Here is an 18,158-nt window from a genome sequence, read left to right as displayed (position 1 = left end):
ATAAAGTTTTGCAAAAGAAAAAAGTATTGAGTAAAAAAATCGTTTGCTGGGATGCTTATTTGTTACGATCGTTTAACTTTTTATTCGTAATCTATTTATTGTCTCCTTTAACAGTGATAATGTAACATCTATTTATTTATATGTTTTTAAATATGGAGTTAAATTTTTTTTAGAAGACAACATACTATGGTATAGACAATTATAATCTAAGTAAACATAAGAATCAATCAATAGTCCAATGAATTGAGAGAGAAAAAACTGCAGATGCTGGCTATGTTAGCGAGTATGGCTAATAAATCCACCGCTTTAACTGATCTCTAACTTTTTTATCTGAACAAACGCTGTTAAAGCACATTTAATGCTAATTAAATAAAAGGAAACAATCAACTTTATATACCTGAGATCCACCTGCATGCCTGTGCTCAGCCATGATGTTTGATCCGTGTCTCAAGCTAATGAGGTAACTTCCAGGGAGGCATCACTGAGCCCCTTGTACACGCCCCAATCCCCTGACTCCACCCCCACGTCAAAACAGTGCCATAAAGTGAAACGCACAGAAAAGTGAAGCGCAAAGGCAAAACGGTATCACGAGCTCACACGTGATGGAAATGCAGATTAAAAGGAGCATTGCAAAATAATTAGTAGGCATTGCAAAGAAAAAGATGTGTGGCAAAATCATTGCTGCCTAAAAATCTGTTGCAGAGATAAAAAAGGATTAAAGTTCTTTAGTTTCTTTTACAACAGTCATTGATTTTTGCAATTAATTATATCTTGGTTTTTGCTATATTTTATTTATAATTTGCAATTCTTTATTTTTGTTTGCAAAACTTTCTTTTTTTCTCTCGATACTTTATTTTATTTTGCAATACTTTATATTTTTGCAAATATATGTGGCATGGAATTGCTTCCATAGTATCGATTAGTGTAAAACTAGCAAAGTGCGCAGAGCTCGCCGTTCACATGTCCAAACCTTGCATGGCATCACGTGACTCAGCAACAATTATTTATTATTAAACTGAGATGCATAACTTTGATTATCTTTTTTGAGATGAAGGCCATATGGTATAATTCAACTCCAACTGTGAGATTTAAAAGGGAAAAGATCAATTTATACCAGCTTATTCAAATAAGCAAAGGAGGATGTTGTTGGAGTCTCCTTCTCAATAAATAATATTGGAAAATTTGTAGCACATAAGAAGCTGCTCTCCAGAAAGACTGACTATAAAGACAGAGAAAGAAATACATTTTGATGTTCTAAAACATCTCTGGGTGAATACACCTTCAAACACAGCTAAACGTGATTTTGAAATACCACCGCATATCTTGACATTTAGCAATATAAATGAAAAGCAATATTTTGACTTTAAGCATAAGCTACTTTTTTCTTTTAAATGTGTAGTATTGCGAAGCATTGGTACGTTTAAATCATGCATATTAGAAGTGGAAGGCATGGCCATAATCTGGATTTTGGTACAGAGACATGTACTATATAACACTTTGATTCTATGCCATAACAGATTTTAAGCCAGGTACAAGCACAAGTCGGTTTGCTTTATCAAATTCATGTTTTGTACCCTCCTCTTTACAAACTTCTGAAAGCAAGATAATGACTTAAATATCTTTTATACATTCTTGCAGTATAACTGTGTAGAGAGCTAAATTACATTTTGATGTTGTAAATCTGATGTTGTATTAATCACTATATCATTAGATATAAATGTGTTACGATTTGAGTGAAGCAGGAGAAGGCAGACGGGTGTTTAGGATCCACACGCGGTTTTATTTGGGACTACACAAGGTAAACAAACTCAGGAACAAAAGAAAGGGGTCCACGATGGAAAAAGAAACTAAAACATGAGGTGACATACAAGGGTGAACAGGGAGCGAACATCCACGAAGGGCGGGGATAACCTCGAACGAACAGACAACAGGCAAACATAGACAGCAGGGTTATCCTCGAGCGGACCAGCGAACTGCAGGGAACAAGAACGGAGAACACATGAGAGCTTTAGTAAAGTAAGGACAAACATGCAACGTCAACGAACGACAAAGGGAAGAGGAAGCAGCGGGGTTTAAATAAAGAGACACGGTAATGACAAAACAACAGACAGGTGCGGACAATAATGCAGAGAAGGGCCAGGAAAGACGGGAAGTGTAGATTACACAAGGACAGTGAGACCCAGGGCAGACAACAAGGGATGGAAACATGAAACACGGTGCAGACGACAAGGGATAGTAACACGAAACACGGGGCAGGTGACAAGGGATTGTGACATAACCCCCCCTCAAAAGGACCGGATTCCAGACGGTCCTAAACAGAACGACAAAAATAACAAAAACAAACAAAGGACCAAGGAGTGAGGGGGTAGACCCGGGGGGAAACAAACAGACCAAGGGGGAAACAAGGGACACAAAGACAGACTAAGGAGGCACAAGGGACACAGAGACAAACCAAGGCGGCACATGGGCAAGGAGGCAGTCCAAGGGGAGCACACAGGGCAGACAGGAAGTCCGGGGGGCACAGAGGGCAAGAGGGCAGTCCAAGGGGCAGGGACAGGTCCAGGAGGCCTGGGAGGTGGCCACAGGACAGGGACAGGTTTAGGAGGCCTGGGAGGCGGCCACAAGACAGGGACAGGTCTAGGAGGCCTGGGAGGCGGCCACAAGACAGGGACAGGTCTAGGAGGCGGCCTCAGGACAGGGACAGGTCCCGGAGGCCTGGGAGGCGGCCTCAGGACAGGGACAGGTCCCGGAGGTGGAGCTGAGAGGGGCTCTGGAGACGAAGCTGAGGGAGGCTCAGGAGGCGGAGCTGAGGGAGGCTCTGGAAGCTCAGGAGGCGGGGCCGAAGGAGGCAAGGGCGAAGAAGGCTCCGAAGGCGGAGCCAAGGGAAGTTCTGGAGGCGGTGCCGAAGGAGGCTTCGGAGGTTGAGTCGTGGTTGGCGGAACCGTAGAAGGTTCTGTAGGCAGGGCCGAGGGAGGCTCAGGAGGCGGAGCCGAGGGAGATGGCGCCGTGGGCGGCTCTGGAGGCCGGGAAGGCTCAGGAGGTGGAGCCGAGGGAGGTGGCGCCGTAGGATACTCTAGAGGCGGAGCCGTAGGAGGCTCGGGAGGCAGAGCTGAGGAAGGCTCAGGAGGGGGAGCCGGAGGAGGCTCGGGGAGAAAAGCCGTAGGAGGCTCGGGAGTCTCTGGGAGCAGAGCCGAAGGAGGCTCGGGAGGTGGAGCCGAAGGAGGCTCGGGAGTCTCTGGGAGCAGAGCCGAAGGAGGCTCGGGAGGTGGAGCCGAAGGAGGCTCGGGAGTCTCTGGGAGCACGGCCGTAGGAGGCTCTGGAGACGGAGCCGAAGGAGGCTCGAGAGGTGGAGCCGTAGAAGACTCGAGTGAATTGAGGGGCGGAGCCCTGGGAGGCTCGAGAGGCTTGAGGGGCGGAGCTCTGGAAGGCTCGAGTGACTTGAGGAGCGGAGCCCTGGGAGGCTCGAGAGGTGGAGCCCTGGAAGGCTCGAGAGGCGGAGCCCTGGAAGGCTCGAAAGGTGGAGCCCTGGAAGGATCGAGTGGCGGAGCCCTGGGAGGCTCGGGGGGAGGAGCCCTGGGAGGCTCGAGAGACTTGAGAGGCGGGGCCCTGGGAGGCTCGGGAGGTTCGAGAGGCGGAGCCTTGGAAGGCTCGAGGGGTGCTGGCTCTTGGACGGTCATGACTACTGGCGCTGGCTCTTGGACGGTCATGGCTACTGGTGCTGGCTCTGGGACGGTCATGGCTACTGGTGCTGGCTCTGGGCCTGCCGAGGCTACAGGCGCTGGCTCAGGGACGGTCGAGGCTACAGGCGCTGGCTCAGGGACGGTCCAGGCTACAGGCGCTGGCTCACTGCTGACGGTGGCGACAAGCGCTGTCTCACTGACGGCTGAGGTGACAGGCGCTGGCTCACAGACATCGGGGGCTAATGGCTCTGGCTGGTTGACCGGGGCTGACGAGGGCTCAGGCTCGTTGACCGTGGCTGACGAGGGCTTAGGCTCGCTGACCGGGGCAGGCGTGGGCTCAGGCTCGCAGACCGGGGCAGGCGTGGGCTCTGGCTCGCAGACCGGGGCAGGTGTGGGCTCTGAGGCGGATGCCCGTCTTCTCTTCCTCCGGCGGGCCGATGAAGTGGTCCGCGTGGGTTCTTGGAAGGCGACTGGCGCGGGGGTTTGCTCGCTGACAGGTGGGGCTGGCGTGGCAGGGAGCGCCAGGGACGGCTGGAGAGTCTCCGCTGTGGGTGGTGAGGTAGGGTCCTCCTTGGAAACGCCCACAGTAAACGGAGAGCCGCACAACAGTAGGGTCGCCTCCAGGAGGTCGCGGAGGGTCCAGCCGCGCGTCGCCTGAGGCAACCGCTCCTTCAGCGAAGGGTTCAGGTTATCCCAGAAGAAAACCACCAAGGCAGAGTCCGGGAAATCGGAGAGGCTTGCCAGAGCAAGGAAGTCTTGGATGTGGTCTTTTATGGGACGGTCCCCCTGTCGCAAACAGAGCAGCTGGTAGTTTGCCCTTAAAACTGCTGGATCCATTGTGGGTCGTTCGTTCTGTTACGATTTGAGTGAAGCAGGAGAAGGCAGACGGGTGTTTAGGATCCACACGCAGTTTTATTTGGGACTACACAAGGTAAACAAACTCAGGAACAAAAGAAAGGGGTCCACGATGGGAAAAAGAAACTAAAACATGAGGTGACATACAAGGGTGAACAGGGAGCGAACATCCACGAAGGGCGGGGATAACCTCGAACGAACAGACAACAGGCAAACATAGACAGCAGGGTCATCCCGAACGAACCAGGGTTATCCTCGAGCGGACCAGCGAACTGCAGGGAACAAGAACGGAGAACACATGAGAGCTTTAGTAAAGTAAGGACGAACATGCAACGTCAACGAACGACAAAGGGAAGAGGAAGCAGCGGGGTTTAAATAAAGAGACACGGTAATGACAAAACAACAGACAGGTGCGGACAATAACGCAGAGAAGGGCCGGGAAAGACGGGAAGTGTAGTTTACACAAGGACAGTGAGACTCAGGGCGGACAACAGGGAAAACGTGACATGGAACGTGATCGGTGACGGGTGAAACGGAAAAACCGGGGCAGACAACAAGGGATCGAAACATGAAACACGGTGCAGACGACAAGGGATAGTAACACGAAACACGGGGCAGGTGACAAGGGATCGTGACAAAATGTTTGTAACATCAATGTCAGATTTTAATTTACCTAACGGTTCTACTTTGTTGTTTGTGAATTCGTTTATATCAAAGCTAGGGCTGCACCTAATGATTATTTTTTTATCAATTAATCTACAGATATGTATAGATATGTTAATCCTCCAAAAAAAAATCACATTTTCCCACCTCAGACACAAAATCCTGATTAATATTATCCTTTTTATTCAGGCAAGGGAGCCTTTCTTGTACCACCCCATTATGGACAATATGTACGACATTAGAGTAGTAAAACATGAAATATATTATTAAAATCTAATGTTTTCCTAATAGTAAAATGTCCCTTTTTTGGAAACCATCAATAGAAAGTCTGTAATTTAATAAAAAAAATTATTCTTAGATATTTAATCTTGAAATATGAATTCAACATTTCAGTGGCCTCATTGTTTATACTGAAAAAACGAATTCACTTAATGTACAAAACACCAGTGTGCAGAGTAGCTTGTTGGTACGAGGAACCAAAGTGGTCAGCTTGAATTTCTGAACTGTATTTGCATGTGTAATTTTCAGATAAGTCAATGTGGATCACTGTCTCCTCTTTTGATATGTTCTTTTTCAACTCTCTGCAGGAGGAGTACTGTTGATGTATGTTGAATGTGTGTCTTTTGAATTTATGAAGAAGAGTATGGAATAACTCCACAAGATTTTCTTGTGTGTCCTCCATTGTTTTCTTCACTGTGATCTTAACAGTGGTAGGACCCTCCCTCGGATCTTCCCTTGCTTTCTCTGCTGTGGCCCATTGAGTGAATGCAACCTTTGCTGAGCCATCAAATCTGGAGAGCTGAACAGTCTTGTCTTTGTATTCCTCGCACTCATGATACATGCACATTTTCCTGGAGGTGTCACAGGTTATCATTTTAGTCAAACTCTCGAGATCTGAAGTATCTATGAGCCTCAAAATATGCAACTTCTCAATGACAAATCTGAGACTTTCATGGATCTTGATATGTATGATATGTTGTTTTCAGTGAGAATTTTTTTGTGAAGATTTTTCATTGTGTCAACCAGAAACCTTTTCTGGTTCTTCACCTTGTTCCTGGTAATTGTTTGTTTTCGTCCAGTCGTTATCTGACTGTTGTCATCTCGGATGAAGAAGGTTTTGACTTTGGACTTGAAAGCAGCAGTGAACCTGTTTGTGGGATTTCTGTTGTTGGAACAGAGATCTTCACTCTGAATACTGCAACGCTTCTTTGAAAATCTGAGGGCATTTTTGGCAAATCCTCGTAGCATGTACTTCTTCACAATCCTCCCCGCTGTTACCTTTGCTATTAGTTGTTTTTCTTTTTCTTTTCTTGCTTTACAGTACTTATTCTTTATGTCTTCAATCAAGGCTTCACAATCAAGGCTTACTCTGCCTGTCTTAGTTAATTCATTTATTTTTGAACGAGGAGAGTCATTCTTATTTAAGCACTTATATCTTTTTCTGTATTTGTCAGCGTGTTTTCTTTCCTTCTCTAGCGATTTCTTTGCGTAGTGTATTCCTGTTCTTCCTGGAAATTTGCTTTCCTTCTTTGTTGCCTGAAACAAAACAAAAATCTACTGGTAACTTAGGGGTTTAAGTGATGTACACCATATGTAAAAACAATTACTCATCAATGGCCTGCTTCTTATTCTCTACCTGTGTCCATTTATTTATAATCCTAACTGCACACTACCCTGACCTTGAAGATCCTAACTGCTGCTTGAACTGTTGGACAGGACCTGGACTCAGAGGAAAGGTGTCCAGACTGTGCTTCCTAGCCACTGCTTTCTCTTTTCTCTTCTTGTTCTGCTTCCTCCACTTTTTACGCAGCTGACGCATCCCTCGCTCACTTAAATCACTAATCTTCTTTTTTCCTTGCTCTACATCCCGTCTCCATCTCTGACGCTCTCTCTCTAGATATTTTTGCCTACTCTCAGGATCAGCATCCCGACGTGCATGGCATCACCATTGTCTCTCAGCAGCGCTTAATGGAGCCCTGATGAGACAGATCTATCTGCAAATGTTATAAAATGTAACATTATTCATTAAACACAAAGAGTGAGTGAGTGAGTGAGTGACTGAATTAGATAGTGTGTGTGTGTGTGTGTGTGAGTGAGTGAGTGAAAGAGATAGTGAGCGTGTGAGTGAAAGAGATAGTGAGTGTGTGAGTGAGTGAGTGAAAGAGATAGTGAGCGTGTGAGTGAAAGAGATAGTGAGTGTGTGAGTGAGTGAGTGAAAGAGATAGTGAGCGTGTGAGTGAAAGAGATAGTGAGCGTGTGAGTGAGTGAAAGAGATAGTGATGTCGTGAGTGAGTGAAGCGATATTGATTCTGATTCGATTCAGTGAGTGATAGTCATTCCATGTCATTCATTCATTCGATGATCATATGACTATTCCATTCGTTCATTCGTCATTCATTCCATTCGTCATTCCATTCATTCATTCATTCGATTCGTTCATTTCCATTCCATTCGTTCATTCCATTCCATTCCATTCGTCCATTCATTCCATTCATTCATTCCATTCATTCCATTCCATTCCATTCATTCATTCCATTCATTCATCCATTCCATTCATTCATTCCATTCCATTCCATTCCATTCCATTCCATTCATTCCATTCATTCCATTCCATTCATTCCATTCCATTCATTCCATTCATTCCATTCCATTCTGTTCATTCATTCCATTCCATTCATTCCATTCATTCCATTCGATTCGTTCCATTCCATTCATTCATTCATTCCATTCGATTCATTCCATTCATTCCATTCATTCATTCATTCATTCGATTCGTTCATTCCATTCATTCATCATCTCATTCCATTCATTCCATTCATTCATTCATTCCATTCATTCATTCATTCATTCATTCCATTCATTCATTCATTCATTCATTCATCCATTCATTCCATCTCATCCATTCATCCATTCATTCATTCATTCCATTCATTCCATTCATTCATTCATTCATTCATTCATTCATCCATCCATTCATTCATTCATTCATCCATTCATTCATTCATTCATTCATCCATTCATTCATTCATTCCATTCATTCATTCATCCATTCTATTCATTCATTCATTCATCCATTCCATTCATTCATCCATTCATTCATCCATTCATTCATTCATTCCATTCATCTATCCATTCATTCCATTCATTCATTCATTCCATTCATCCATTCCATTCATTCATTCATTCATTCATTCATTCATTCCATTCATCTCATTCATTCATTCATTCATTCATCCATTCATTCCATTCATTCATTCATTCATTCATTCCATTCATTCATTCATCCATTCATTCATTCCATTCATTCATTCATTCATCCATTCATTCATCCATTCATTCCATTCATTCATTCATCCATTCATTCCATTCCATTCATTCCATTCATTCATTCATTCATTCATTCCATTCATTCCATTCATTCATTCATCCATTCATTCCATTCATTCATTCATTCATCCATTCATTCATTCATTCATTCATTCCATTCATTCCATTCATTCATTCATTCATCCATTCATTCATTCCATTCATTCATTCATTCCATTCCATTCATTCCATTCATTCATTCATTCATTCCATTCATTCATTCATTCATTCCATTCCATTCATTCCATTCATTCATTCCATTCATTCATTCATTCATTCATTCCATTCATTCATTCATTCATCCATTCCATTCATTCCATTCATTCATTCCATTCATTCCATTCATTCATTCATTCCATTCATTCATTCATTCATTCATTCATTCATTCCATTCCATTCATTCATTCATTCCATTCATTCATTCCATTCATTCATTCCATTCATTCATCCATTCATTCATTCATTCCATTCATTCATTCATTCATTCATTCCATTCATCCATTCATTCATTCATTCATTCCATTCATTCATTCATTCATTCATCTATCCATTCATTCATTCATCTATTCATCCATTCATTCATTCATCCATTCATTCATTCATTCATTCATTCCATTCATCCATTCATTCATTCATTCCATTCATTCATTCATTCATTCATTCCATTCATTCATTCATCCATTCATTCATTCATTCCATTCATTCATTCATTCATTCATTCCATTCATCCATTCCATTCATTCATTCATTCCATTCATTCATTCATTCCATTCATTCATTCATTCATTCCATTCATTCATTCCATTCATTCCATTCATTCATTCATTCATTCATTCATTCCATTCATTCCATTCATTCATTCATTCATTCATTCATTCCATTCATTCATTCATTCATCCATTCATTCCATTCATTCCATTCATTCCATTCATTCCATTCATTCATTCATTCCATTCATTCATTCATTCATTCCATTCATTCATTCCATCCATTCCATTCATTCATTCATCCATTCCATTCATTCCATTCATTCATTCATTCATTCCATTCATTCATTCATTCATTCCATTCATTCATTCATTCCATTCATCCATTCATTCATTCATTCATTCATTCATTCCATTCATCCATTCATTCATTCCATTCCATTCATTCATCCATTCATTCATTCATCCATTCATTCATTCATTCATTCATTCCATTCCATTCATTCATTCCATTCATTCATTCCATTCCATTCATTCCATTCATTCCATTCATTCATTCATCCATTCATTCCATTCATTCATTCCATTCCATTCATCCATTCATTCCATTCATCCATTCATTCATTCATTCATTCATTCCATTCATTCCATTCATTCCATTCATTCATTCCATTCATTCATTCATTCATTCCATTCATTCATTCCATTCCATTCATTCATTCATTCATTCATTCATTCCATTCATTCCATTCCATTCATTCATTCATTCATTCATTCCATTCATTCATTCCATTCATTCATTCATTCATTCCATTCATTCCATTCATTCCATTCATTCATTCCATTCCATTCCATTCATTCATTCATTCCATTCATTCATTCCATTCCATTCATTCATTCATTCATTCCATTCCATTCATTCATTCCATTCCATTCATTCCATTCATTCCATTCATTCATTCATTCATTCCATTCATTCCATTCATTCATCCATTCATTCCATTCGTCATTCATTCCATTCCATTCATTCATTCCATTCATTCCATTCATCCATTCATTCCATTCATTCATTCATTCCATTCATTCATTCCATTCCATTCCATTCCATTCATTCCATTCCATTCATTCCATTCATTCCATTCCATTCCATTCCATTCATTCATTCCATTCCATTCATTCCATTCGATCCATTCATTCCATTCCATTCCATTCCATTCGTTCATGTCCATTCATTCATTCGATTCCATGTCATTCGATTCAGTTCAGATGATGATTCGTAGATGATGTCCATGAGTGAGTGATGAAGAGATAGTGAGTCAGTGATGACGAGACAGTGAGTGCGAGTGAGTGAGTGAAAGAGATAGTGAGCGTGTGAGTGAGTGAGTGAAAGAGATAGTGAGCGTTTGAGTGAGTGAGTGAAAGAGATAGTGAGCGTGTGAGTGAGTGAGTGAGTGAGTGAAAGAGATATTGAGCGTGTGAGTGAGTGAGTGAGTGAAAGAGATAGTGAGCGTGTGAGTGAGTGAATGAAAGAGATAGTGAGTGAGTGAGTGAGTGAGTGAAAGAGATAGTGAGCGTGTGAGTGAATGAAAGAGATAATTTTACAGAATACATTAATCTTGGTTAATGTTAACTTCAACATGTACTAATAAATTGTTTAAATCAAAGGTTAATATTAGTTAATAAATAAGTATTTGCTAACATTAGTTAATGCATTATGAACTAACACAAAGTAGCAAGAACAGTTGTATTTTTTTAAACTAACATTAGCCAAGTTTAATAAATGCTGTAATATGTACTGTTCAGTGTCACTTTATGATACCTAATGCATTATCTAATGTAAACAAATGGAACCTTGTAAAGTGTTACCAAAACATTTTATAGGATAATACATTTTCATTCAGCCTATAGATATTTGAATCACTAATCAGGCTAATTAGCCCTCGAGAGGGATAGAGGCTGACCGAAGACGGCAGTGGGAGGGAGAGAGAGATTTACAGCTGTCCGTCACCTGTGTGTTTGTCTTTTTGGTTCAGTTTTATATTCAAATATTATTTATATTGTCAAGCCGGTTCTCACCTCCTCCTTTCCATTAATCCCTTTATATATATTGAAGATGAAATGTCTGATTAATGTGTCACTATCGTCACCAACGAAATTACAAAAATAATGTGTTTTCAAACAGGTTTCCTCCAAAATCCTCCCATCGTCTTTCATTGCTTGAAAATCAGATAGGGCCACCCCAAAGTCACATTATAGTTTGAGACATGTTGGGCTGTTTGGGATACTAAAAACTAAATTTAAATAAATAAATAAAACAGAGCAATGTTTTGAGAGCAGAAGAAAAACAGCCACAGTGTTCACATTTTTGGGGGGAATCATCCTATAAATGGCTTCCTTATAGTTGTCTCTGCATATGAAGAAAAAATATTTACATTGAAACAGTTACATACTTTTTTGTTTTGTTTACTGTCTTACCTATTTTGTTGTTCTAAACATTAATAATCCAAATAGCACCTATTACTTACAGAACAGTATTTCCATTGTTCAGTAGTTGTTGTTACATTGGGGTTTTCAACCTCTGTTATTGAGATTGAAATAATTGACTATGAATTATAAAATTATGCAAGAGGTCTTGCATTATTTTCTGCAATTTTGTGCATCAGTCATGTAGTCATCCACACAATATAGAAAAACAGCCTAGAAAACCCTCTTGGGTAAATAAGAGAAATAATTAAAACATTGTTGATTTTATATAGGACACTTAAAATAGAGGTCTCTAAAAAGAGTTGTTGAATTTTGTTTTAGAAGATACTGTTATGGTCTCTACTTATATGCGCATCTGTAAAACTACTCTAACAATGTTAATCTGTAATATTCTGCTTTTACCATAGGTCCGACACAGAAAATGCCGGCCACTGCCTCTGCCATGGACTTCTTCCAGCTCTTTGTCCCTGATAACGTCATCCAGAACATGGTGACCCAAACTAACATGTATGCTAAGAAGTTCCAGGGGCGCTTTGGAAGTGATGAAGGATGGACCAATGTGACACTTGCTGAGATGAAGACCTTCCTGGGCTACGTTTCCTCTACCAGTGTGAACCGCTGTGAGTCAGTGCTAAGTATCTGGAGCAGTGGATTCTTCAGTAACCGCAGCATCGCACTTAAGATGAGCCAGGCACGCTTTGAAAAGATCCTCAAGTACTTCCACATCGTAGCCTTTCGTTCAAGTCAAGGAGGCAGTCAGGGCCTCTATAAGATCCAACCCTTCCTGGACTCACTGCAGCAGAGCTTCGGCTCTACCTTCCGACCCTCACAGACACAGGTAAAGAGCTAAACACACAACAGATAATTAATAACATGATCAATTTACAAACTCCATATATACACAAGAAAAACTGCCAGTTCATATTAGAGGGTGTGCTACAGAGGGAGTGTTGTCTTGTAGCAGATTTTGTTTTTACGCAACAGACATGAATATACAATGGCTCAGTGGGGATGTGGAAATGTTACATTTCAGAAAAATGCAATGCAGCAATCATTAACAGCCAGCAAATGTCACCATGTTAAATTACTATACAAATTAAAGGACTGCGTTACCTAATTTACAGCCATTTAGACTGCAATACAAATTATTTAAAACAGTTCTTTAAACTTTGGTTAATAATCTAGAATCTTCACATCTACAGATGTCTATCAGTTATGAAAGAATAGGCTTAAACAAAATTAAGTCATTTGACAACCCCACAGGCACAGCTTGGTATATCTAAAGACTTATATGATGTTTGGGGATGCTGTTTCCTTAAAGGTATAGTTCACCCCAAAATGAAAATTCTCCCATTATTTACTCACCCTCAGGCCATCCCTGATGTGTATGACTTTCTTAAGAAGATAAAAGAATATCTCAGCTCTGTAGGGCCATTCAATACAAGTGAATGGTGGCCAGGACTTTGAAGCTCCAAAAAGCTCATAAAAGTCATTCATATGACTCCAGAATTTAAATCTACATATCTTAAAGCACAGGTGAAAGAACACAAAGCAGTGTGTAATGATCTGAAACAGATCATTATTTAAGTCATTTTTTTAACTGTAAATCTACACTTTCACTTCCTGCCACCTACTGGTCAGGGCTGGTCAAAGGTGGAGATTGATCACAAAAAATGAATAAATATATTTACATTTATGCATTTGGCAGATGCTTTTATCCAAAGCGACTTACAGTGCACTTATTACAGGGACAATCCCCCCAGAGCAACCTGGAGTTAAGTGCCTTACTCAAGGACACAATGGTGGTGGCTGTGGGGATCAAACCAGCAACCTTCTGATTAACAGTTATGTGCTTTAGTCCACTACGCCACCACCACTCCAGTAAATATTGATCTGTTTCTTACCCATACCTATCAAATTGCTTCCGAAGACAAACGATTACGTTTATGTCATTTTTGGACCTTCAAAGTTTTGGTCAACATTTACTTGCATTGTATGGACCTACTGAGGTGAGATATTCTTCTAAAAATCTTAATTTGTGTTCTGTAGAAGAAAGAAAGTCATACACATCTAAGATGGCATGACAGTGAGTAAATGATGAGAGAATTTTCAATTAAAGGTGAACTATCTCTTTAAGAAAGAAAATATTTGTATCCAGTATGAATAAAATATAATTTCTGTTACACAATCCTGTACTGAAAACGTGTACATGTAAAAGACCTCTTGGACTGATCCATAAAGCAATTCTCCCAATTCTCATATCAAGCATAGTCTTCTCTTTTATAAGATTACAATAATCATGCACTCATCATGTTGTGTAAAATATCAATCAAAAACTTTACTGTTTAAATGAAAAGAGCACATAACAAGCAAGCAGAGCTGTGCCAAGTCTGCCAACATGCTTTTTTTCTGTCTTCTCTGTTTATCTTTCTTTCTTTCTTTTTTATGAAAATTAGTTTACTGCCAGAGATAAAGTCAAGTTGTAAAGAGAATATTGGATTGAGAGTGAACACCATATGTGTATGTGTGTGTGTATATGTATATATATATATATATATATATATATATATATATATATATATACAGTATATAGACTCACCTAAAGGATTATTAGGAACACCTGTTCAATTTCTCATTAATGCAATTATCTAATCAACCAATCACATGGCAGTTGCTTCAATGCATTTAGGGGTGTGGTCCTGGTCAAGACAATCTCCTGAACTCCAAACTGAATGTCAGAATGGGAGAGAAAGGTGATTTAAGCAATTTTGAGCGTGGCATCGTTGTTGGTGCCAGACGGGCCGGTCTGAGTATTTCACAATCTGCTCAGTTACTGGGATTTTCACGCACAACCATTTCTAGGGTTTACAAAGAATGGTGTGAAAAGGGAAAAACATCCAGTATGCGGCAGTCCTGTGGGCGAAAATGCCTTGTTGATGCTAGAGGTCAGAGGAGAATGGGCCGACTGATTCAAGCTGATAGAAGAGCAACTTTGCCTGAAATAACCACTCGTTACAACCGAGGTATGCAGCAAAGCATTTGTGAAGCCACAACACGCACAACCTTGAGGCGGATGGGCTACAACAGCAGAAGACCCCACCGGGTACCACTCATCTCCACTACAAATAGGAAAAAGAGGCTACAATTTGCAAGAGCTCACCAAAATTGGACAGTTGAAGACTGGAAAAATGTTGCCTGGTCTGATGAGTCTCGATTTCTGTTGAGACATTCAGATGGTAGAGTCAGAATTTGGCGTAAACAGAATGAGAACATGGATCCATCATGCCTTGTTACCACTGTGCAGGCTGGTGGTGGTGTAATGGTGTGGGGGATGTTTTCTTGGCACACTTTAGGCCCCTTAGTGCCAATTGGGCATCGTTTAAATGCCACGGCCTACCTGAGCATTGTTTCTGACCATGTCCATCCCTTTATGGCCACCATGTACCCATCCTCTGATGGCTACTTCCAGCAGGATAATGCACCATGTCACAAAGCTCGAATCATTTCAAATTGGTTTCTTGAACATGACAATGAGTTCACTGTACTAAAATGGCCCCCACAGTCACCAGATCTCAACCCAATAGAGCATCTTTGGGATGTGGTGGAACAGGAGCTTCGTGCCCTGGATGTGCATCCCACAAATCTCCATCAACTGCAAGATGCTATCCTATCAATATGGGCCAACATTTCTAAAGAATGCTTTCAGCACCTTGTTGAATCAATGCCACGTAGAATTAAGGCAGTTCTGAAGGCGAAAGGGGGTCAAACACAGTATTAGTATGGTGTTCCTAATAATCCTTTAGGTGAGTGTATATATTCTTACAAAATGTGGTGGATGAAAACTGTTGAGTGAAAGCTCACTGCCAAAGGGTTGCTTGGGTATCCTGGGTGGATGCTCATCTCATCAACAAGCCACACAATTTGAAGTATCATTCATTTTTGTACATCACAGGATTATGCAGACAGGTTTATTAATTAGAGGTAGTTGTTTAGAAAAATCCTTAACCATAATATGAACAATAGTTATAGTGATGCTTGCCTTAGCAAGAACCACTAAAAAAAATATCTTTATTATCTTTAGAGGCTACCTAATATCTTTTCTCAAGGTCTTCACCAAGATTCCAGTATACATCTCCTGAAGGCAACATAAGAGTTTTAAAAACATATTTGCATATTCGCAATGATGTATTTGCAGGTGCTATCATGGGTGACATTTTCAAGTGAGACATGTTGCTTTCCCTCAGGTCCTCCATGAACCCTTGATTGATGAAGACCCTGTGTTCATTACCACATGTACAGAGAGAGAGCTGCGTAAGAGGAAGAAGAGGAAGTTCAGCCTGTGGGTGCGACAGTGCAGCTCCACTGGGTTCATCTGTCAGGTGAATGCACACTCACTCATTCAGAGACGGCTCAGGTGGATGTTTGCTAATATCTCACAATACACTTATCAACTGCCCTTACAACTGTCACGTTTACTTTTGAGAATGTCACCAAAGAGTGATGCTAAAACTGGAGTTTGGTGCTGTTAGATCATTGATTGTTGGTGATCCTGAGCTTGTTTTTAATTTATCGTAAACCTTTCATCAATGATCCGACACAAAGAAAGCAACCCTGCTTGTCAACCATTCTCAGCACAATGTTCTCAGATGCCTTCATGGTTGCATCATTTTGAAATTCATCTGTTTAAATAAATAAAGGATTAAAGAGAGCCACATAACTGGGTGGAATCAATAAAATATCATTTATGGAGCCAACAAAGAAAGGAAAGCCCAGACCACTTAATATAATTGCACTCTCTTGGTCTGTGCCTTTTAAAGAAAATAACTGCTTTTGTGTGCCTGTGGAGTGAGCAAATCAGTAAGTAGAAGTTATTGTCCTATCCCATTTGGTGATTTGGTAAATGTAATCAAGGATTTTATGGCTTGATTTTGTTTGTTTGCTTTATTAGACAAGATATAAAAAAAATAGCATAAGGATAAATCATACAACATTTCAAAACAGTCGAGGATAATTGTGGCAGCGGGGGCGTGGTCAAGCGCCCGTCCGGGAGAGAAAAGCGGTAAGGGCGCTCACACCTGGGCTAAATTATGTCTAACACCTGTCTCTAATTGCAGTAGAGTGAGGAGAGCGGTTAAAAATGCCAGCAGCCACAGAGGAGAGGGAGAGAGAACCCGTCGCCAACACAGAAAGAGATACCCACATTTAAACTGTCAGAAAAGAATTAAAAGAATCTTACCTTTGAAGCCAACGCTGTTTCCCGTGTCTTCCTTGACAAGAACCCTCACACTGGTGCCGAAACCCGGGAAAATTAGACCGTCTACCCGTTATGGACCAGAGTCGCCCCATAGAGTCCTCCCAGCTGGCGGAAGTCCTCCAGTCCCTCGCGACACTCCATCAGAGCCACCAACAATCCCTGCTTGAGCTCCGGCAAGACCAGGATCGTCGGTTCTTCGAAATCATGCGGGCTCAAGCAGAGGACCGACACGCCATCCGGAGCCTACTCAGCCAGGAGGCCGCTCCAGCCGCAGCCGCGACCCCGGACACCCGCGCCACGTTGCCCCCACCCGCGCTGCAGAAGATGGGGCCGGCAGATGACCCTGAGGCGTTCGTCGACCTCTTCGAGCGGACAGCAGAAATTTGGGGGTGGCCCCAAGACCAATGGGCGGCCCGCCTAGTCCCTCTTCTGTCCGGGAAGCACAACTCGCGGCCCAACAACTGCCGGCAACAAGCCTCCTGGCCTACCACCGACCTGAGGAAAGCCATCCTGCAACGGGTTGGTCGGAGCCCGGAGGAAAGTCGCCAGCTCTTCCGGGCCCTGAAGCTCGAAAAGTCCGACCGCCCGTTTGCGTTCGCTCAGCGGCTCCGTGATGCCTGTCGGAGGTGGCTGCTCTCGCGGGACCGCGGCGTCGAGGAACTAATCGACCAGGTGGTACTGGAGCAGTTTGTTCAGCGTCTGCCCCGGAAGACGGCCGAGTGGGTCCAGTGCCACCGCCCGGCGTCGCTGGAGGAAGCCGTCCAACTCGCGGAGGACCACATGGCGGCGATTCCCAGGGCGGATGAGCCCTCTCTGTCTGTCTCCCCTTCCCCTGTGTCTTCCCCTGTTTTTTTCCCTCCCCTCTTCCCTCTCGCTCTGCTCTCTCCCCAGGGTCCGTTCCTGCCCCCGCAGGCGCTGAGTGTTTGCGCGCCCAGCTCCCCGGCCTTGGGAACACCCGCCAAGCCCTTCCCCATCCTTCAGCCGCTCTCCTCCTCAGGTGGGGGCACCCGCCAGCACGGGTGCGGCCGCAGCGCCTGGGCCGGTCTGCTGGAGGTGCGGAGACCCGGACCACTTCCGGGATCAGTGTCCGCTGATGGAAATAGGGGCAGTGGTGCGGGTCTCCGATGTTCCGCAGGCTGCCCCGATCGG

General features: G+C 42.6%; 1 protein-coding gene across 1 annotated transcript in view; it reads left to right on the top strand.

Moving 5' to 3' along the window:
- The window catches only part of LOC127617964 (piggyBac transposable element-derived protein 5-like), a 39,099-nt gene that overhangs the window by 8,255 nt on the left and 12,686 nt on the right, over positions 1 to 18,158 (top strand). Inside the window, exons 2-3 of the mRNA XM_052090155.1 lie at positions 12,163 to 12,593; positions 16,000 to 16,134. Of these exons, the coding sequence (XP_051946115.1) occupies positions 12,163 to 12,593; positions 16,000 to 16,134 (566 nt within the window). The remainder of the gene's footprint in view (positions 1 to 12,162; positions 12,594 to 15,999; positions 16,135 to 18,158) is intronic.

The sequence above is a fragment of the Xyrauchen texanus genome, chromosome 24 (genome assembly GCF_025860055.1).
Source record: "Xyrauchen texanus isolate HMW12.3.18 chromosome 24, RBS_HiC_50CHRs, whole genome shotgun sequence".
NCBI classification, from domain to species: domain Eukaryota; kingdom Metazoa; phylum Chordata; class Actinopteri; order Cypriniformes; family Catostomidae; genus Xyrauchen; species Xyrauchen texanus.
Note: the sequence above shows the minus strand (reverse complement) of the source record. Positions and strands in the feature narration are given on the sequence as shown.